The sequence below is a fragment of the Denticeps clupeoides genome, chromosome 3, assembly GCF_900700375.1.
Source record: "Denticeps clupeoides chromosome 3, fDenClu1.1, whole genome shotgun sequence".
Lineage (NCBI taxonomy): Eukaryota > Metazoa > Chordata > Actinopteri > Clupeiformes > Denticipitidae > Denticeps > Denticeps clupeoides.
The window spans coordinates 13,391,060-13,414,027 of NC_041709.1; the positions used below are offsets into that span (position 1 = coordinate 13,391,060).

A 22,968-nucleotide genomic window follows, 5' to 3' on the forward strand; every position below is an offset into this window, starting at 1 on the left:
GCCTCCAATAACACCTCCTTCAGTACCTTTTATGGAACAATGTAATGCCACAGCCCAGGGGTGAATAAAAAAAAATAAAAAATCAACATCAAGAGTGTAATCACTGCTTTTTAAGCACCTCAGTTCCAGTTGAGCTGATTTACTTTTGCTCTGGAAGAACTGAGCAAGAACTTAAAACAATAAATATATACTGAATATACTGTAAATAGTACAGAAGTACAGTGGCAGAACTGAGCGCACTAGAGGAGGGAATCAAGCTTGCAAGACGAGCTCCACATTCAGTTGTTCAACTGATGTCTAATTCTCCCTCGATAACAGGCTTCAGATTTGTTCAGTTATCTATTTGAAGATTGTGTTAGTATGGCAAAGGAACAAAGTAAAAATGCTGCAATTAAATATTAATTGATATATAAGTGGCCATAACAGTATCAGCAGACATCCATTAAAAAAAATTAATAAATAAAATAAATCACTGAACCAAACAATAATTGACCTCATTACTTTACTACATATTTTTCTTCACCAAAGTCCTCTGAAGTAGACGGTTTTGATTGTTAATGAAACCAATAAAAAAAAACACACACACAAAATTAAAATGATTCATATTCCCAGGTGGCCCTGAAAAGCTATACTAAAACAGTCAAAACAGTCAAAAACACTCCCACATATACACAAAACCATGGACAAAAATGCAGGCTGTGTGCAATCACTGCTTGACAGAGAAAATAGAGGCCAAATTTGCCTTCTCCCAATCATACCACAGCACTACAAGCACTGGAGCAAGACTGCCCTCTAGTGGACACTCAGATCAACTGCGATAAAAATAAAACACCCAGCCCCCCATTTGACCTCTCACTTTCTGCCTTTCACTCTCTGTCATGACCTATGACCTCTTGGAAACAATGGTCAGGGGCTGGAGGAAAGCATCTTTGTGAGGATCCAGGTAATAAATTAGATTAATTAATATTATAAATGTAATAAACATAACACTATCCTATACAAAAAAAACCTAAGTCAGTTGTTTGTTTGGGCCCCATAAATACACACACACCCACACACGAAGTGCAATGGGAAATGAGTCCAAGGTCCCCCCCCCATCACATTCTTTTCCTGCTCCCAATAAGCACTGTGCAGAGCGGCGAGGTCAGCCTCACAAAGCACACGTGCATTAATCTCAGTCTGTCGCAGCGAGACAAAGGACACACACCCATACAGAGAGACATGGCTCTGTAAGCACATGCGATTCAAAGTGTCCATGAGAGTGCGTTCAGGTAGACATCAAACATCTGGGACCTGCCTGTATTTCCAAATCAAATTTCACAGGGACTGAGTACTCCTTCAAGATAGAATTAAACTTAAAAAAAATAAATTAATTAAATATGAAGCATTAGAGCAGGGTGAGAGACGGGATCTAATAAGAATCTCCAGAATGGACTCCACATAACAAACCCTCAAGCCTTAAGACACTGCAGATTTGGGTCGGTTCATGCCTGATCCCGGGGAGGAGCTCGAACTTCATGTGGTCCTGACTGGATGGACACACAATGTTCAGGTCTGTATTAGCCTAGTAAATTTTCAGCAATACACATTTTCATTACTTATTACACTGACCATTGAAAACCTTTACCGTTCATCCATTAGTGACCACCCACAAAAACCAAATCACAACGATTCAGGCACACGACACCTATTTGCAAAAGGAGGTGAACTCACACTATTTCATTGCTTTATTATAGTTATTAGATTCCTTTAGAGGTATAGAGATTTTAACAATGGTTGTATACAAAAATACTACAATGAGATGCGAGCAAAGCATCTCTAACACAATCATCATGAGTCATATGACCTTTGCCATCTTCTTGGGTAAAAACATGGAAAGACTGTAGACATTAATATTTTAACTGAGAATGGGGGAACGTCACTTTAAACATATCCAACAGTAGCACTAAGAAGCAGGCAATCTTTTTCTTGTTGTTTTTTTTTTTTTATGCAAACACATTTGATGCATTGGCAACAAAACAAAATCCACCCTATTAAACCCCAAAAATGAGCCATACACCCTCTGAACGTTTTCCAGCCCTTCAAGTGTGGATGAAGTGTGCATATGAGCAGGCTTGACCAGGTGAAGGCAAGAACTTAGTCCATGCTGAACCTGAGCGTGTAACCTTCATTAAGAGTGAAAGGGGACCATTACAAAAATCAATAGAGCTCTAGAGGTGCACCGTTACACTATGTGGTTTGTGTTGTTCTGCTGGTCCCAGTCAACGCACACGTAGACACGTGCATACATGCACTCTTAATGAATACATGCCCATTTAAACATGTATTTAAAAACACAGAGACAAACACACGCTCAGGTCGGTATTTCACAAGGGCAAATCACAAGTTAACAGAAGTCAATCAGGCAAACACACAGACACTCCAAACACAAACACAAGCAGACAAACATACTAAACAAAATAGAGAAATGCACACGCACGCACACGCACACACACACACACACACACACTACAAGGGCATGGCAGGGGTGAGGGTAATGGTAGCAGGGGAAACGAGGGCTCAGTGATTGCGAGGCATTTCAGGGCCATTATCCATCATTACCCCAGCGGGTGGCCTGCACAGGCATCAGGTCCTGTTGCAGGCCCGTCTGAAGGGAATAATGGTTCGTTTTGACAGCAGATATCACAGGGACAGCCCCGGGTGCGGAATTATGTTGTCACAGGGAATGATGGGACATTAGCGAAGGACAGGCGGCCTTGGCGCAGCCGCTTCAATTGGAGCAGTGCGTTTGACCGGCGTTGGAACACTCACAATCAGAGATCAGGAGGGTGTGCATCCAGCTGCCTGCCAAAGAGACAGTCAAGAGCGTGATGAGAAAACACAACAAAAAGCACCCAGACACCACTAATCCCCTAAAACAAGCCTGAAAACAACACTGATCAGGGGGTGATTCAAATTTCAAATCAGTGCATAAATTTCACAAACAAAATGGCCTAATAAATGCTAAAAAGGTGAGCCATCTTACCACCACAATGTAAACTTTAGGACCTTCTCAGATGACGATGATGACCTACCCATAAGCCACTACTAATTATTAAACATTAAATATGTATGATGCTGGGTCTAATATGCAGTGGGTGGAGAGAGAATAGAAGTGTTGTTACAAGTGGGATCTCTAACCGCCTCTTCCTGTTCCAGGAATTAGATTAGATTACATATGAGCGGTGCATGGGAAAGATGCTATATTGCTGCGGCATCACACAAGCCCTCCAAATACCACAATGCTTTGCCATTTAAAATGTTTAAACATGTCCACTGTATCCTAGAGAACACCAGGATTATTACCTGAAACAAAATGACGCTTTTGTGTCTTTGTGTAACTGTGTGTGTGTGTGTGTGTGTGTGTGTGTGTGTGCGCACACCAAATCAACCCAATTATAGCCATACAGCGACAGCTAGGACAAAAAAGGTCAACGGACCAGTACAGAAGTAGGAGATAGGGGGGGGAGCAGAGCAGGAGACAAAAAAGGAGAGGGAACATTAATACAATAGTGAAGGAGAAAAGGAAAGAGGAGAATGAAGGATGCAGACAGAGAAAGAGCGAAATTGAGCGAGAAAGAGACAGGCCCACATGAAGCTGATCTCTGATCCTTTATTCACTGCTTCCAGTTAAATGAGCATCAGTGAAATGACACTCACAGACAACCAAAGCAAATAATGGAAACCTTGGACACCTCACTTAAGGTATATCCTGGGAAAATTGAACCAACTTGAAAATGCATTTACAACAACATTGGTATAAGATATATTTATTAAAAAATTAATGTTAAGTGTGACCCACAATGAATGTGGGGGATAAAACACTGGCAATACCAAAAATAAAATAAAATTTTTAAAAATCTAACTATCATTTACATTTACGGCATTTATCAGACGCCCTTATCCAGAGCGACTTACAATCAGTAGTTACAGGGACAGTCCCCCTGGAGCAACTTAGGGTTAAGTGTCTTGCTCAGGGACACAATGGTAGTAAGCGGGACTTGAACCCGGGTCTTCTGGCTCATAGGCGAGTGTGTTACCCCTAGGCCACTACCATCTATCAGCATGTTTGCTTTGGTAGCAGGTGTGGTCCTGAGAAGACAATAATAGAAAATGCACAAAAGTATCCGGTGACACCCAAGTGGCAGCTGTGATGTTCCCCACTGACACCCCCTAAAAAGCCCTAGTGGAGTGCGCACTAACCCCTTCCGGCAGGACCAGTCCCCTTATCATATGTATGCCAAGGAGATAGCCTCCACAATCCAATGCAACAGTAAGGCCTCATGCTGAATTCGCGAAGCAGACAAACTACTGGTCACCTGAACGAAAAGCCAGAGTGTGGAGCCTATATGCGCACAATGCTCGTACTGGGCAGAGCAGATGAAGGCACCACTCCACATCTGAAAACACCAGCAGAAGTGCAGTATTTTTAGGAAACCACCTTAATATCCACCATTAATATGGGCACCAATAGAGCCTCACGCAAGGAATCCAGAATCACTGTTAGGTCCCAAGGAGAAAATATGGGCCTACTGATAGGTCTCAGCAATCATACTGAAAATTGACTGAAAGGAAATCCCTAGTGCAAAATAACCCATGACACCCAAGTCATGGCAGATCTCCCATACCAGACATAATCAACAGCAGTAATCATATCAACCGCCATATGGGGTGGGTGTTCGTTAATGGTCACATCAAATATGACTTCTGGATTCACAGAAATAAAAAGATCAAAACAAAAAAAGGACTGTCTGCTAGTGAGCTGTATCCTTGAGAGGAGGAACGTGACCATGCCCAGCAAGATGCACAACAATTCATCCAAAAACAATTCTGCTGAGCAACAAAATAAACTCAACTAATTCATGTTCATTCCTTGCTAACTCTTTCAGGTCTATAGGACCTGGGAACACTCAAGAAATATGTGTTCTTCACAACATGGGTAGTTGACTTGGTCTCATTCTCTGACCTTATCTGTATTGTCTGCTGCGAGTAGGTTGGTCGCAAGGGTCTGAAGTTTGTGCTGAGCCATGTTCTTAAGTGCAGCAAGGCTGCGGCGGGTCATGGCTTGCTTCAGGTTCACCGCAGGGTGGCTCAGAGCGTCCACTGTTGCTGGCGCCAGCTCGTCACAGGCATTCAGAATCTCGACCGCCGTGATGCCCATCACGCAGCGGTCCAAAGCTCCTGGTGGAGGAAAAGAAAGAGAAAGAATGGGTCAGGCATTAAAGAGAAAGGGGTTGACAATGAGACATTGAAAAACTGGGTTGAGAGCTAACCATAACATGTTTAGACTAAGATACTGTAACAGCAATAGAATAAGTAAAAGGACACTCACTACTTACTCTAGAACTTAGTTCTAACTCTATTTGTCTCCATTTCTTTAATATGACACTGGTTTGTGTGCATAACCCTTTATTTTTTTCTCCTCCTGTCCTCAATAGTGCAAAAGGAACAAACCACATAATTTGCGGTGAAGTGTGAAGATATTGGGATTGTGGTCAATACAGCCTCCTGAGAATGGAATTTTTCCAAATGGGCTGAGAATTGGCCAACTAAAGGAGGTCCTGAATCCCAGCTAACCACCCCCTCCCCTTAATACCTGATGGAGGGGAGACAGCGCAGTTCCACTATTAACCCCCAAAAGCTTCAGCACACCGAGCACTCTTCATTTCACACTCAGCTAACCTGCAATCTCTGTCTTTCTCTCTCTTTCTCCCAATCTGTACATCTCATTCAGTCTGCAGCCATCAGGTCCCTGACATTCAAATCGGTTCCAACAGTGTCACACTGTGCCAGAAAGCACCCAGCCCATCAGCAAGCTACACCCCAGCCTCCCTGCTCACTGCTCCTGGCACAGGAGCACCTGAGAAAACAGTCTACCTCCCCAAACCACTGCTCAGGTGACACCAGAGGGCCTTAGTCAGCAGTTACCAACTTCAGCCCTTCAAAAGTAACAGCCAGAGCAAATTATATATATATAAAAAAAAAATGTTTATTGTACTATTATACATGAAACGTCTGAACAAGAAAATTTCCACCACACATGATTCAACACTAAGACCTGGGTGGTAATATGGATAGAGGTTGAATCAGGAAAATGATGGGAAACCCCAAAAGGTCCAATGAACAGGTTTGGTGACCCCTGCCATACAGAGCGTTGTTTTCATATTGTTGTTCACTCTGCCCAATCACAGTGTGTTATCAGATGACCATTAACTATCTTTTAATTAGAAGAGAATACGATTTGTCAAGCGGCAACCTCTCAGCATCATTCTCCCACTGATATAATTGTACCTACATACAAGTACTGACTGTACCATAATGGGAATTTAAGACTTTTTACAAAAGCTCTAGATGTACCAGGACAAAGAAAAGGGCACCCTTTTCTTAAATGTCCACTTTTCTTAAAATATTTGAGATTATTTAACATTATTATGAGTTCCACTAGCCTGTCTATGATTCTGCAGTGGCTAGAAATGGCGATAGGTATAAAGAATGCTTTGGCCATTCTACTTGATCGTTCAGAGAACGGCAGCTCAGGCGGTCTGATCTGGAATGTCTCCCCTTATATCATCATAAGGGGAAAGGTTACCTGCTTCTCATGCTTTGTCTGCCCAGAGAATTTCCCACCCCTCCCCTAAAAAAAAGGAACTCCACTGACCAGCATGGCTAACAAATGTGCAAAGCACTGCAGTTGGTCAGTGATTGGATTTATGATGACATCATTTCCACGAATGCCAGATCACTTCTATAGGCCGCTCTCCTCCTTCAAAGCCTTACGCACCGAAACGGCGCGCCCAGTGGAAATGTCTGTGTGTAATTCTGCACCACGGCTGAATTTTGGAAAGAGTCTTCAGATACAAGGTTAGGGGACCACTAAGACCTATAAAAAATTAGTAATGGGGGACCTTTAACATTTGCTCTGTGATCCCAAGTGCTAAACTTGAGAGTGGTGGGGCCTTAATTATCTAATTTTCCAAATATCCACAGCCTCTCCTTCTCGCAGTTCTGGTCCTCGTGTTTTGGTTTTGGAGGCAGGACCAGAGAAAGCAGCAAAAAACACCCAGATAATGTGTCTCTAAACAGAGAGCTTGAGAGCTGCTGCCTCCCTGCCGTCAGCTCACCAGTGGATTGGGCAAAGCCTCCGGGATACTTACAAACCACACTCACACACTCTCTCTATCACTGTTACAGGTCCTGAGAGAGGAGTGTGTGTGTGTTTGTGTGTGTGTGTGTGATGCATCCCATCCTACGCAGAGCAGCACTCATAACCAGCTTTAAGAGGCTGTGTAAACATTCTAATAGGCCTAATGCTGATACAGACATGGACCCCAGCTTTTTGGAGAAGAGGAGTTGAAGGGGTTTGGTAAGTGCTTCCCCGCCCGTTAAGACAAGCTCAGTGGGGTGGGGTGGGGTGGGGATGAGCTTTTAAGAGTGCTGCTCCCTGCTAAACATGCAAGTCTGAACGGCAAACGTGCTGCATCTATTATTCATCTGGCAGGAGATGAGGGATCTTGCTGAAATGACAGCATCGTAAAAGGAAAGGATTAAAAAATTGAGGGGGGGTTGTGGCAGTTTTAGTAGGAACTGGGAGCAGAAGAGGGGGGAGAAGAAAGAAGGATCAATGCCTAATGGCAGGATTGCTTCCTCTTTGGGTTTTACAGACAGGATCGAGGTGCTTCAGCCCCTGTTATGGCTGCAGTTTACTGGCCCACTCAGAAAAAAAAACCCTGTAAATTAACCGTACGATCAAAAAAAAAAAACATCAGGATGTTGGAGGGTTTACAATCACACAAGCTGGTAGCGTGTCAGAGGAGGGCCTGCATGGCTCTCGAAATCTGAGCGAGGTTGAGAGACCAATTGGAGCATGGCTTCATCAGCCACTGGGTTCAATAATCAGACACGGCCCTTCCGCACAACTCGATTAATGGAGCGCCAACGGGCCAGGGCTCTGCTGGAATCCATACTGATATTTAATTACGCACGCTCGCAAGTTAATTAATAAGAAGACGCACTAGCAGAAAGAGTTCAGTTCAGTTTCCCTTTTTAGATTACTAAATTGTGGGGAGAAAAGGTCTGGCTGGAGGAACATAATAATAATATTCGTTAATGTTATTATAAATGTTAGTTCAAGGTAGCAGTCATTAGACCCCTGATTAAAAAGCCGGATCTTGATCGCAGTCAGCTTTCAAATTATAGACCAATATCCAACCTTCCGTTCATATCAAAAATCTTAGAACAAGTCGTAGCCCAGCAGCTGAGCGCATACCTAGACTGTAACAATATCCATGAAGTATATCAATCAGGATTTAGACCTCATCATAGCACTGAGACAGCGCTGGTTAAAGTGGTTAATGACCTGCTGTTGGCCTCTGATCAGGGATGCATCTCGCTGCTTGTCCTGCTTGATCTGAGTACAGCGTTTGACACTATCGATCATGCTGTTCTCCTTGCCAGGTTAGAGAATGTTATTGGGATCAAGGGAACAGCCCTTGAATGGTTCAGATCATATTTGACCAACCGATATCAGTTTGTGGACATCAATGGTGTTTCGTCTTCACATAGTAAAGTAGAGTTTGGTGTTCCACAAGGTTCTGTCCTAGGTCCGTTACTTTTTTCTCTATACATGTTACCTTTAGCTGACGTCATCCGCAAACACGGTATTAGCTTTCATTGCTACGCTGACGACACACAGCTGTATCTATCAGCAATGCCAGATCAGAGGCAGCAGCTGAACAAAACAGAGAATTGTCTGAAGGACATTAGACAGTGGATGCTCACCAACTTTCTCCTGTTAAACCCTGACAAGCCAGAAGCGCTTGTACTTGGGCCTCAAGCAGCCAGGCATAAACTGGCTGACTACACAATAACCCTGGATAGCCTTTCTATCTCACCGAGAATTGAAGTGAAGGATCTAGGTGTCATCATTGATGCAGGTCTCTCATTCAGTTCGCACGTAGATAATGTCACTAGGATAGCATTCTTTCACCTTAGAAATATTGCGAAAATAAGAAATATCATTTCAATGCATGATGCAGAAAAGTTGGTCCATGCATTTATTATTAAGGTTAGATTACTGCAATGCATTACTGTCTGGATGCTCTAGTAGGTGCATGAGTAAACTCCAGCTAGTACAGAATGCTGCAGCCAGAGTTCTAACTAGAACCAGGAAATTTGACCACATCACCCCAGTCTTACAATCACTGCACTGGTTACCCATCAAATGTAGGATTGATTACAAAATCCTACTGGTACAAAAGGTGCAGAAGGTCACAGCTGGGAGCAGATCCTTCTCCTATAGAGCTCCGCAGTTGTGGAACAGCTTGCCTGTCAGTGTCCGGGACTCAGACACAGTCTCGGTGTTTAAATCCAATCTCAAAACCTATCTGTTTTCTCTGGCTTTTTGCTAAAGTCCTAGACCCTCATTTCACTTCTTTTTGACGCAGTGTCAATTATAAAGTCCAGTTTATCACAGATAACAGAGTCCCCCTGTTAGACACAGACAAAGTTAAATTCACCCTAGTTAGGCTGTCCTAGTTAGGGTACCGGGCCACTGTAGCACCAATATACCATTATAACCACAGATTTCAGTATCGGTCGTACAGTGCAACCGTCTGCCTCTGCTTCTGTTTGTTTTTCTCCGAGATACGGAATCAAGCACCCAGACTACTGGCAGACCCCAGTGAAGAGACCAGCAAATAAATCCTGGTTCCTGACAACTGCTAAACAAGGACATACCATGAAACAAACCAGAGGGTCACCACAGCCACCACCACCGTTACAACTACAGCTATAGGGATCTTCAAATGGACCAGTAACATCATTATGGACACGTAATCTAGACCATGACACTGTCTACATCCTGGACTTCTCCAACCCTACAACTGTAGGACTTATTATTATATCATCCCCAACCCTGCACTGACACCATTTGCAGGCGCACTCTACCCTGGAAGGGGGTCCCTCTCTGTATCACTCCTTCCCAACGTTTCTTCCTTTCTTTTTTTTCTCTCTCCTAGAGTTTTTTTTGTGTGGAGTTTTTCCTTGTGCGCAGAAGGGTCAAGTGTGGGAGGTGTCAACTGTAATGCCTGTCGAAGCCCATTGAGACATACTGTATGTGATTTTGGGCTATATAAGAAATAAATGTTGTTGTTGTTGTTGTAATAAATCTTACAGCTTTCATTCAAATAACTGAACTAATATCACACATTTTGCAACAAAAACAGTTAATTCTTAAGACTAAAGCCTGCTATAATGCGTATATACTATGACCAAAAAAAGTGTCTTGGTAATTTTTTTACTGCTGCAGATTCTGACTAAATAAAAAGGAAATTAAATAAAAGGGTAAAATAGTAATTTTTTTTGTGTTATAACAACTTAAATCACACATTAAAATTAAAACACACACTTCTCAAGTAAAAGTAAACAAAAATAAATCTGCCTCACCTGTGTCCATCTGCCATACATAGACCGAGCCATCGGAGCAGCCCACCACCAGGTAATCGTCACATGGGCGCCACTTGATGACCTGGATGGGGAAAAGGTGACGTGATGCCAACATGATGCACTTCCTCTCCCTCAGGCTAAGAAGCCCCACAGAGTGATCACTGGCCACAGAGCAAATGCAATGCTGCACTCGAGTCTGAAAAGAGAGCAAAATGATCCAATTTAGAGAAAGATGTCTTGGAAGGACACACATTCAACACATAGTAATGCATGAACCCACACAGAGTTACACAAAGGGAACTGCAAAAAAGAGTAAATAGTAAAAATACTGATCTTCAGGATCCATATGCAAGTATAAGTCTAAATCTGAGCAGAGACCCTCTCCTCTTGCTCATTAACACAAGTAACTATACAAATCATATATAAATGTATTGTATTTGTATTTTTGTACAGTGGATGTTACTCAAGACCGGAAATGCTCTCAATTAAACATTTCAAAACCCTTAATATATACACTTAAATAAACCTGAACAAAACTAGCTCCACTCCAAATTCAATAGGACACAGATATTGTTTTATAGGGTAATGGGGTTTTACAGAGTTATTCTTTATAAATATACAAGAAGAAAATATATCCAATGTGACAATATGACAGAATAAAAGAGTACTCTACAAAGAAGCATGCCGTGCTGGGGTAGACAGAAAAAGGGAAAGAGAACAAAATGGAATTCATCCTCCATGCAGCACTTAAGACCTTGGCAGCTAATGGACCTGCAGTTTAATGATCCCCAACAAACAGGTTCCAAGCACAGAGGCAGGACAATGCCCTCGAATGGAGTTTAAGACCAGCCAGCCTGACAGACACAATGGCATGGCATTGAGCTCGAACCACAATTAAGCCCTTTAATATATGTTTGGTATCACTTAAAATAAGGTCAGAAGAGCTGGCATTATGAGCAGAAGAAGGTCACGGCTGCTAGTCTGGCATTGAGTTAATGACACTAAAATGCCTGCTAGGTGGCCAATCTCCCAGGTGACCATTTTTTTTTTCCTTAGGATCAATTCTTAAGATGTGCATTCCTCCCCACACACTTTTCCCATAGATAAGCCTATAATGAGGTAAGTTTGAAGGTAGTTAACAGTGGAGGTGAAGTGTAGGAGCAGTAGGAGGCTGATGAGCGTCCTGGTGGGCCAGGTGCCTGATGGGAGTAAATCACCCACCGCTGTCATGGCCCACTTCAGACACGGCCTCAACTGCATCCTTGGAAAGCCTCAGAAAATGGGCAGTATGAAATACAGCAGCCAGCGCAGTAAAACACTGAAACCTGTGAGTGACAAACAACTTTTGGCCTGACAGGCGGGGTCAACCAAATGCAGTCAAGGTTCTTCAATATAAAATAGAACAGGGTGACTTTCCAACAAGCAGCCAAAGACAAATGTGTGTGTGTTGGAATATGAGTGTATTAATGCATACACTGTGCGACATGCACAGACTTACATATAAGACTTATAGACATGCATATGTGTAAATAATACAAATAATACATGCTGACTGGGCAAGTGTTTGTGGAAAGAATAATCTGTGACTGTGTAAGCACTCGAGCAGGTGTGTCCCTCTGCAGTTGTGAGGGGGAGGAGTGATTTTCTTCAGAAACTCAGCAGACTAAATTGAAGTTGCGAGCGGCAGTGGCAGGCAATGTTCTCAGGCAGTGATGTACTGCTACAGGAAACCTTGGCCATGAGAGAGCTCTGGACGGCAGAGAAGGCAGTCAGGGCTGAAACAATGCATCTCTCTTCATCACAGTCACATAGATGTGCCTCTACGGCAACAGGGCAATCAAGCCTCTCATTGGCTCAAGCTCAACCTGCGAGAGGCTCAGCAGCGGCGTGGCCAAGTTCAGTTCACGCGGAACAGCAGAGCAGGAGAGAATGTGCTCAGTAAATCAGGTAAATGAACTGAGCCATACAACACAATGAAGCTCAACCACCATTCAGTGGGCAACGACAACCAGTGGAGGGGGGAAGACAAAATGGTCTTAAGCCTGATTTATGGTAGGTGCAGTGAACTTGGTATTAACGGTCTGGAGCGTCTGAGTGAGGTGAAAAACAAAGGTGCGCAAAGGCCATTTAAAGGATCCCAGATGCCACTAGACAATCCCTATTGCTCTGTATTTTCCCAGCAACTAGACCGGGTTACTTATATACAGTCAGATCAATATGCTGGTTCTACTGCCGTGATGGGCCCACTAGTAACACAACCAAAGAACCATTGGCATTTTTTTGCCAAGTCTGTTGATTAAAATAATGCTTCTGAAATATTCTTCAGAAATGTCTTTAGAGACTGGTTTTCAATTTGTTTAGTAAATTCCTACATTTCTTTTGGGATAAATAAAGTATCTATTTATCTATCTATCTATCTATCCATGATCAATAAAAAATAAGCAGAAACACAACTCAATAAAAAGTGATTACTTATGCATTTTTATAATTACCTTCTACTGATAGTAATATGGTTTAAGGATAACAATGCTGTTTACCCCATTTAAAACAAGGAGTTTTTTTATTAAGGTATTCAAATTAAGGTATTCTCTTATTGCTAACATTGTGAGATCTCAGTGTTGTTCAGAACGGAATCAAATCAGTTTCGTGCCCTGTGTGGATGTCCTGTTTACCTGTGGAGTATGATGTAACCTGGTGCCACTGTGCTCCAGTGGCACAAAAAGGCCTGAGATGCCAGGAGACAGCATCTGGCTCATGGATAGAACGGATTCAGGCTAGCTCGGAAGTATCAATTAAAAGCTCTGCGGCTTAAGTACAACTATCGACAGGCTATAAAGCTGCCGCATAACTAAGCTTGATCATTAAGCCCCTGGGTGGTCCTTAGCTGTGTTTATTTACAGTTAGGACCACTCCAACATAATGGATGTGTGTAGGATGGTCCATCATCTTCTGACATTGAACGCAGTCAGGAAATGAGAGATGAGGGGAAAGGAGCAAAGAGGGACAGATGGAGGATAGAAGCCAAAATTAGCAGCCATTATAAACTGTTTTATCACAGGAAATGGGCTGACAGTGGGAAGAGAAGAATTATGATCTACATCCACCCATTATTAACTCCAAACCACAGCATGACAATTTTCAATTATGGCTTGGCGATTCATATTTTCAGAATACATGTCCACTCGTTTTACAATTAAGGAAGTCGAATATTTCTCTCAGTTCCTTGCATACATTAATCACAGGGCAAAATGCTTACATTATGCCCACTTAAAAAAAAAAAAAAATTGACATTGAATTATTCTAATCATGCTTGTGCTCAAAGAGTGCAGGGAAAGGCAGACAATTTCTGTACATAATGTGTATATTATCATGCATTAAAAGAGTGAAAAGGACAAATCAAGTGACACTGAACGATCAGTGATCACACTAAGCCAAACTAAAGATGAATGCAACACACTGGTTCTACAGCAGGACACCACACTCACACTGCAGTTCTCAGGGGGCACCAGCAACTGGGTGATCTCTCCACCATGGACACAGAAGATGTGCTTCATCTCGCCGGTGAAGATGTCCCACACTATCACTGAGAAGTCCACACCTCCAGACACAAGTGAACGTTGGTCGTAACGTGGGGACACCTGGTGCGGATAAAGCAGGCAGGTCACCTTGTTCCGGTGCCCTCTCAGAGTCCGGTGAGGGGGCCAGCCTGAGGTACGCATGAAGAAGATACTATAAAACACTGATTTTTTTTTAAAATGTATTTATATTATGTTCTTGTATAGTTTTGTTCACAGAAATGAAATGAAAACATCAATGGTAATTTAAAACTAGTCATTTTGAATTCTTTCCAATCATATAATCTGTCAAATACCTCAAAACGCTGGTAAAAGTAACTTTCTGTGTGTGTATACAGTAGTCCTTTAACATACGTTGAATTAAATTGTGTGGAAAAATGAAAAAAGTAAATCACCAGACCAGTCCTGGTGCCTCAGCAACAGAACTCTAATGCAGCACAACCTCACCTCTGCGCAGCATGTGTTCCCCCTGCAGCAGCTGCACGATGGCGGTCTGGGTGGCGGGCACCAGCACGATGCTGCCGTCCTCGCGCCCGCACACCAGTCTGCCCTGAGAGGGGATGTACACACTGGCCGTCACCTTTATGGGCTCCTCTGAGCCAGGCATGACACTCAGCTGATCAATGATGCCTGCAGCCAGTGGCTTCAGTTTGTCAAATGACTCCTGCAGACTCATGGTGGAAGAAACCTGCAGCTCTGGAGAAAGTATAAACAATTATAATAATAACTGTAAAATCTTTTTTGTTAAAAATAATGGCAGTATGTCTATTTTGGTTGCAGGAGTTGGAAAGATGAAAAGTAAGAAGAAAAACAATCACCACAAGGGGTCATCAAAGTACAGGATGGGAGGTGGGCCGCAAATAAAGCAGAATTTATCAACAGAATACTCTTACATCCCATGTTGGGATGGAAAAAAACTGGATATTTAAACTAGTTAATTAAAACTATGGCTAGACTATAAAATTGTTATTAGATTGAAAGTTGAAAGATCATGCAATCTTGCACACATACATGCAAGCAGACATAAGCAAACCAGATGTGTGTGTGTGTGTGTGTGTGTGTGTGTGTGTGTGTGTGTATATATATATAAAAACCTACATCCATGAATTACTTCTGAGATACAATACAAAATGATGATTAATCCACCAAACTGCATTAATTTCATGAGGAACCTAAGACATGAATTAGTACCTGCAGCGGAGGACAGTGGCTGCAGGGGGGACGTTTCTGGCATGCTCCACAGGGACAGACGCCCTGCCGAGTCACCCTGCACCAGCAGCTTGTGGAAAGGCTCGCGACGACCGTAGAAGAACCGCGTCACCGGAGGACAGATGAGCAGCTGCACAAACACACAAGAACACACACCAGAGGTGAGACTCAGGCCCTGCAGCAAAGCTGGGGTTCAAGTCATCTCCGCTCCAACCAGCCCAGATCTGGACATCGACCAGGAGCGGAGAAAGCACTCTCCAGTACCAAGTAGCTCATGTTACACTAGCTGGAAATGATGCAGGCCCCCAGCCCTGGAGTAAGTGGCTACCCATTGCACTAAACATGATCTACACCACACAGCAACACCGCAGAACTTGGCATGACTGTCAGGTGACTGTCATTCCCGTAATGCTATTAACCAGAGAATGGAAACGCAGTACAGCATAGCATATACTGGTTGTGTTCCGTAGCTACATGACACTACAGGTTGATTTACACTGAAGCGAGTAGTTTCTGGGAAGTGTGAACAGAGGACAGGGAGCCTGACTCAGGGCAGCCACGGAAAAGAAGAATCATTGCGAGCTGAGAAGGAAGAGGAGGAGGGTGATAACCATGGCCCACAACTCATGCAGTTTCATACATGGCCTTTCTGTATATTAGTAAAGAGCTCAGGTGACTAGAGGAAACCATACAGACAAAGGAGAAGTCTGTTGAAGGCACAGGCTAAAGTTTCTCCTCACAATCTCTCTGCAAATACAGGCAAATCTAATGGAGATGGGGACTGACTCAAAAAGATATTTCAGCAGGACATTGAGGGAAAGGCTGCTGTGCGCTAGACTAACTATTACACTATATTTTAAAAGCAAACAATATTTATAGAGGCATTTGTAGACATTTTGTGTGCAAGTTGCCCTATGGAAATTTTGTGCTGGTGTACATGTCCAATAAGCACAAGACCTTCAGACTAACAAATCAAGGCAAATATGATGCGAGAAAAAATTACCCTTACATAGACACGGAACCACTATATCAAACGTACAGCATTTATCCAGGGTTAAAAAAAAACATTGCTAAAATACAAGGGAATGTCATTCCATGTATGACTGTGGTTGTTATGAAAATGGTTGAATATTATTTGTCCAGCGAGGTTGGGTAATGCTGTTGGCCAGTACTGAAAACAGATGGTTGAGGTCATAAGAACCTGAGAGCATTCAGGATGACAACAGTCAGTGCAAAGTGCCACCAAAGAGCTTTTCCCCCTTCCTAAGTCAGAATTTAGAAGTGAAGAAGTGAAAGTGAAGTGAAGTGAAAGTGATTGTCATTGTGATACACTGCAGCACAGCCCACGGTGCACACAACAAAATGTGTCCACTGCTTTTAACAATCACCATAAGTGAGCAGTGGGCAGCCATGACAGGCGCCCAGGGAACAGGGTGTGGGGATGGTGCCTTGTTCAGTGGCACCTTGGCGGATTGGGATTCGAATCAGCAACCTTCTGATTACAGGAATGCTTCCTTAACCGCTAGGCCACCACTGCCCCTTTAAAGATGGACACACTTGAAAAAGCAACAGTTCACACAGTAAAAAGGCACTGCACTCAAACCCAGGAAAAGTTACATTAAAAGCAAACAGTTGTCTTGAGACAAACACTCCAAACAAACAGTTGGAAAGCACATATACACATAAGCAGTTTCCACACTGCACCTACTCTGGGCCCAGCCTATGTTTATAGACCAAATATGCAAGACGGCTATGGATTGATGTGTAGATGACAAATTATGTCAGGATCAGAACTATGCAAACTGTTTAAAATTATTTAAGAGGCAGTAAGAATAATTTTTATTATGCCCGATTTCTATGATGAACTACTTGAAAGCAGCTTGGGGACTTTGCATGCATCTTCACTAGGTGAAGACCGATGAGGGAAGTTCGATGGTTCAACTTTTTAGTGAGGGCAGCATGAGACCAGCAAACTGAGTGAGTGAAGGGAAACTGGCTGTCAGACAGCGACGCAGAGACTGGCACAGAGACACAGGCTGCTCTCCAGCATCCAGTTACATTCACAGCTATCCGCCTGTGTTAATCGTACATATTTAATGAATATAAGGTTGGACAAGTTAAAAGTAATAATTCCATGAAAATGTGAAACTGCAAGCTGCATGAGAGGTTTAACACACAGCAAACATCGACCATCTAAAGGCTGCACTTTTCTACTGCATGTGAATGGGCCGCTGGATGCTGTCGGGACTCTGTGCCTCAAACGCTCCCCCTGCTGGCTGCGCCTCAGTCCTGCCGCAGGCTGGGCTTACTGGTGCCTCTAGAGGATGGTGGAAGTATAGCAGTTGTGGGGTGTACAGCTCCGGGTTGCTGACGCCATCAGGGAGACACGCCACAAACTCCCCCTCATATCCCTCCATTAGCTGAGGACGCAGGTGTCCGTAAAGATGAGGGGATAAGTGGGGCAACAATAGACAGAGTATAAAAACAGGACAAAATGTGTCAAAACATAAGGAAAACATACAACAGCAAATTAACACATGGTACACAAGGGTCACATCCTAAAATAATACAAAAGAGCAACAGAAAATACTGGCACTGATCACACACACAACATGTAACAATTAGGGAGGCTAAATAGGACCAAACCAAACACCAGATTTGAACACCACCTGATTCAAATATTAGTAAGAATTATGCGAATGAGAATGAGCCAATTTCAAAGATTCTATTAATTAAGTGAGATACAAATGCAGTACTGCAGTCTCAGAATACTAGAGCAGTTGTCAGATCACAGAAGAGGACAGGAATGAGCAAAGGAGATGAAGATTGACCTGTTTGTCTGCCCGGTCTGCAATGCTGTATACAAGCGGAGGAATGGAGCCTTCTGTGGTCTTTCCTACATCAGTGCGGAAATGTTCACTGGCAGGCAGACAGCTGGAGAACATGAAAAACACATTCACATCAATATTATACAATAAGGATCTGTCACAAAAACATCGCAACATAAGCGTCCACAGAGACTGGGCAATAATACAATAGTAAGAACAGTGGACAACCCAAAGCACAAAGAGCATGAACGTTTTAAAGGTGAGACAAAGTTGGGCCAAACCCACCGTCCCCTCTGTTCTCACCTGGCAGGCAGTTTATAGATGTAGCTGCAGCCATCCTCAGTCCAGATGATAACCTTATCAGCAGCAATGAAGTCCCCGCCCGTCCAGGCCTGGTCATTCTCACTGGGCACGGAGCAGAGCAGGGAGTAGTCACCTGCATCAAACACCTACACGAACACACACAAAACAGAGATGCAGGAGGAGTAATACTAAACTGCAACTTCATAATTTGAGGGAAACTGATGCAAAATAGTAATAACAATGTAATAAAAAAAGACAAAAAAAGATGTAAGTGATTATAATATGTGATATGCGCCACACAATGAAGTGTGGGCAGCCATGAACCCAGGGAGCTGTGTGTGGATGATACCATGGTCAAGGGTACCTCAGTGGAACAGTGGTTGGTGGAATCAAACCCACTACCTTACGGTCACAGGTCCACTTCCTTAGACCATTTATTTTATTATTTATTGGACCACTGCCCATTTTTTACAAGCATATCAATCAGGAAAGACAAATGCCACAGACCACTCTGCTCACCCTCCAGTACTTGGAGCAGACCACCAGAAGGGACAGTTGGGTAAAGGTGCAGAAGGAAATGCTCTGGCAGCTCTGGCAGTAGATCGGTTTGGACTCTTCTTCAAACACAGGGTCCAGGTCCTCAAATAAAACAAAATACAACACACAGCTCATTAACACAAGACATGACTGACACAGTTTTATACAGCATTGGTTTTCTGATGAATCCAAAGAGAATACACAACTGTGTTTTTTAAATGTGCAGGTTGGTCTTTACCCTACTGAGGAAAAATAACTTTCTTTGGCACGTGCAAGTTATATTAAATATTATATATATATACACTACCTGCATTCTGCTCACATCAGCAGTTATGATCCACACCTTTAGAATGCCGGTCACTGATACTGCCACTACTGTGTCCTCTGGAAACAAGACACAGACTGCATGAATGTATGCTACAGAAATGAAATGGTGACCAGGAAAGTCCCTTTGGAACAGAGCACATAGAGATGATATACAGAGCTACACCCAGGTAGTTCAGCATGTCTCTATTGCACTAAAAAACAAAGCCCATTGAAAGTAGGACTTAATAGTTCATGTAATTCTATCAGTATGCAATGGCATTGTGTGGATAATTGCGTCAGCAAAGTGTGAATGTATTATAGTCAGAACCCCTGGACCAAGACAGAGGGAAAAGGTTGTTGCAGGATTTGTGAGTTTCTGAATTCAGGGTCAGCTGATTCTCACAAATAAAAACTAAACCTCCACTGCTGTACATAATGGCAGAATACAATACAGCTTTCACAATGTGGCATTTGTCTCAGCCCCCATCTGGTCAGCACAAAATCTGACCTTGGGTGCGATGTGAACGGATGATGCTCATGGAGCTAATCCAGTCAGGTGAGATCTTGGACACCAGTGAGTAAAGAACCTCTAAGCTGGTGGCATCCACCACCAGGATTTCTGGGTAATGGCCATTGCAGAGCAGACGTCCTTCTCGCTGAGTGCCTATAGTGAATTGGTAAAACTGGGAGGCAAAAGCAGATGGATTTTTTTTAGCCAAATTCCCAGCAGGTGTAAGTGACTGTATCCAATATGGTTTTAAAACAATCCCTAGAAACCCTTATCCAACACTTTCCAGTTTACAGAATGTACTTGGTTTGTTCTCAGCCATACCTGGATGCCAGTGTGGGTACAGGCCAGCTTTGTAAACTCAATGCAGCGTCCATCACAGACATCCCACAAGCACATCTCACTGCACAGAAAGACATTGACTAGTAGTATTGAAAAAATTTTGAGACATTTTATTTGTTCTTTAGACTCCCCTCCACTCGTTGGGGCACTAATGTCACAGTAAAAGTGCAATCATTAACCTGAACACTGACTCACCCGCTCTCGGACGCACTGACAATATACTGCTTGTCACTGACAGCACTGGCCTTGGACAGGCAGGTGATGGAGGAGGTGTGTCCAAATAACATGGCACGGGGACTGATCTGAGAGCCGTAAAGTAGAGATCATTTTGTACTGTAGTATATAGATCGACACATGATGTGTGCTCAATGAAAGTCCTGCCCTTACCTCAAGGTCAGGGGTCATGTCCCAGAGGCAGATTTGTCCATCATGGCAGCCAGTGATGATAGTTGCCAGGTCATCCATCACCAACAAGCTTGAAATGCAGTGGGTGGGAGCATTTCGACCCCACAGCACTATGGGTAAAACCAGGCTGTTTCCTGACATGTTCTCTTCTGAACTTGGGAGGAGAGTAAAGTGGAAAAGGGGGTAAGTTGAAAATAGTTTTAAGCTCAATATCTTCAATTCCAGTCATTTTCAACACTTAGTGCCTAACCCAGTCACAATGGATGTTTTAAACCACACATTTTCCTGTTAAATATGTCTCTGTCTCAATTTTTTGCAATTGTTTTATTTATCCACACATCGTGGCATTACATATTATTCTGGTTTGATTTAGTGCTGCACGATTAATCTAATCGCAATCGTAATCGCGATGTCAGTCTGTGTGATTACATGAATGCAAAAAGCTGCAATTTAAATGATTAGTACATGGATTGGATCGGCAACATATCCGATCCATTCTCTCAAAGTTTGCGAGCTGACTGAAGTCTCATTTCAGTCGGATGTGGTGTGTTTGGTCACATGACTTTTGATTTGGTTCAATGGAGACCTCAGATTCGTGACTGGGTAGACGTCTGCATGACGAGCTGCATCGTACGTCAACGTCGCCGCCATATTGCAATAGGCTCTGCTGTGGCGTGAAGCATATACATGTCTATGGAGAGAAGGGCATAAAAATGCCTCACTCTTGTGCTGCTTGGGGCTGTTCAAACCACTGTACGCTCCAAACCAGATCCCGGGGATTACATTTCATAGGTAAGGCTGGACAATTGTTTTGAATATATTTGGCCATTATAAAATCCCGTTTTATAAGTCTTAACCTTAGCTAAGCTAGGCTAAGCTAACAAAGCTATGCATTCCTGTGTTCAAGTCAGCCTTTTGGCTAAACGTAGGCATTAACTATTTAGACTGTTCTTAGCTGTTTAGTTAACTTTTCTCAAACTTTGAAGGTTTCCTAAAAAAAATTCACCTTTGTATACAAATCTTAACCTTAGATAAGCTAGCAAAGCTATGCACCCCTGTGTTCAAGTCAGCCTCCAAACAACGTTTTGGTTAAACGTAAGAACTATAATATGGGATTTTATAATGGCCAAATATAATCAAAACAGTTGTTTAACCTTACCAGGGTTTGTCGTTCGACAGTAATGTAAAATAGTTTTTTGTGATTTATTTAATTTTGTAGAATATTGTATTTTGAAAGCACTGGGCATTTCAGGTTGTTATAAGTAGTTTGTATGTTTCACTTTGAAATTAAACATTTTACTATTAGTATGCAACTTTTCATTGATATACAAGCAAGTGTCCTTTATCATATCACAATCGCATATCGCAATATTGATCTCAATAATTGCAATATGTCTTTTTCCCAAAATTGTGCAGCCCTAGTTTGATTTGAGTTTAACATGTAGTATGAACACAGATACACCATCTAACCTAGAAAGCACACAATGATTGATGCAGTTAATTAGGTGGAGAGTGAATGACAAAAGTGACTTTCAACACTGGTCATTCTGGTTCATTAGAAGGTAGCTACAGATACACATTAGTCCATTATTTGACAGGCTATGGTGCCTGTTTTACTAGTCAAACCATTCTTAAACATTCAAACACTCAAATAGACAAATAAAATAAAGTCCCATTCAGAGTATGCATGGATTGTGTAATATATTGATTACAATGGAGTAGTAGTACTGGTACATTAGTATTGAGCTGTATCCAGACATAACATTCCAATAAAACAAATGGTCCCCATGGTACAACCGGCTTCACAGTGCACAAACACACACAAGTAAAATGAGAACAAAGGGTACTTTGCACAGTGATAAATGGCCATCAAGACAGCAGCCTTTTCTTGCCATGATAGAAACTAAAGGCTAAACAAAAGCCTGGCTAGATCACAGATGCATACGACAGAAATTATTAATATGAACACCTATTTCATTTGAACAATTTGCAAAAATTGATTTGCTACTTAAGAATACTACGTCAATAAAGTTTCACAGGCATTAACTAACTGCAATGATGACCAAACACACAAAACATCGAGGGTACCTTATGAGTTCATGCTTTTTCAGGAAAACCCTTAGCTTCCGGAACACAGTTTTCATCTTGACAACGTGTACCAGCTTCATTCTGTCACTAGCAGTTTTCCCAAAAACTAAATCCACAGAAACAGGCTATTCCCTGCAGCTCCAGAGCAACCCAAACGGCCTCCAACAAGAACCAAAGGGGGAAAAAAATCTACTAACTAAAGTCACAGGCCAGTTTATTGACCACGCCTCCAGAGTGATCAATTAAAACCGTGGAAAAGCTGGGGGGGGGAAGCTCAACTTCCTCAAACTGAAACGATTCACTCCATTTCAATTGTAGATCGGCTTGCATTCAGCATTATTTTTTTAATAACAAAGGTGGAAGTGAAAGTAATAACTTCTTTAAA

General features: G+C 42.6%; 1 protein-coding gene across 5 annotated transcripts in view; it reads right to left on the reverse strand.

Moving 5' to 3' along the window:
* Nucleotides 1-22,968, reverse strand: part of wdr7 (WD repeat domain 7) — a 125,744-nt gene that overhangs the window by 101,609 nt on the left and 1,167 nt on the right. For 2 of the 5 annotated variants that reach the window (XM_028972908.1, XM_028972906.1), the window contains exons 2-15: nucleotides 20,478-20,649; nucleotides 20,286-20,392; nucleotides 20,073-20,151; nucleotides 19,749-19,923; nucleotides 19,242-19,318; nucleotides 18,917-19,036; nucleotides 18,398-18,543; nucleotides 18,098-18,200; nucleotides 17,576-17,686; nucleotides 15,249-15,396; nucleotides 14,505-14,753; nucleotides 13,968-14,188; nucleotides 10,483-10,678; nucleotides 5,006-5,220 (exon numbers count right to left, since the gene is read on the reverse strand). In XM_028972908.1, the coding sequence (XP_028828741.1) occupies nucleotides 5,006-5,220; nucleotides 10,483-10,678; nucleotides 13,968-14,188; nucleotides 14,505-14,753; nucleotides 15,249-15,396; nucleotides 17,576-17,686; nucleotides 18,098-18,200; nucleotides 18,398-18,543; nucleotides 18,917-19,036; nucleotides 19,242-19,318; nucleotides 19,749-19,923; nucleotides 20,073-20,151; nucleotides 20,286-20,392; nucleotides 20,478-20,636 (2,106 nt within the window). In that variant the 5' untranslated portion in view covers nucleotides 20,637-20,649. The remainder of the gene's footprint in view (nucleotides 1-5,005; nucleotides 5,221-10,482; nucleotides 10,679-13,967; nucleotides 14,189-14,504; nucleotides 14,754-15,248; nucleotides 15,397-17,575; nucleotides 17,687-18,097; nucleotides 18,201-18,397; nucleotides 18,544-18,916; nucleotides 19,037-19,241; nucleotides 19,319-19,748; nucleotides 19,924-20,072; nucleotides 20,152-20,285; nucleotides 20,393-20,477; nucleotides 20,650-22,968) is intronic. The other 3 variants (XM_028972910.1, XM_028972909.1, XM_028972907.1) reach the window with 2 other exon arrangements.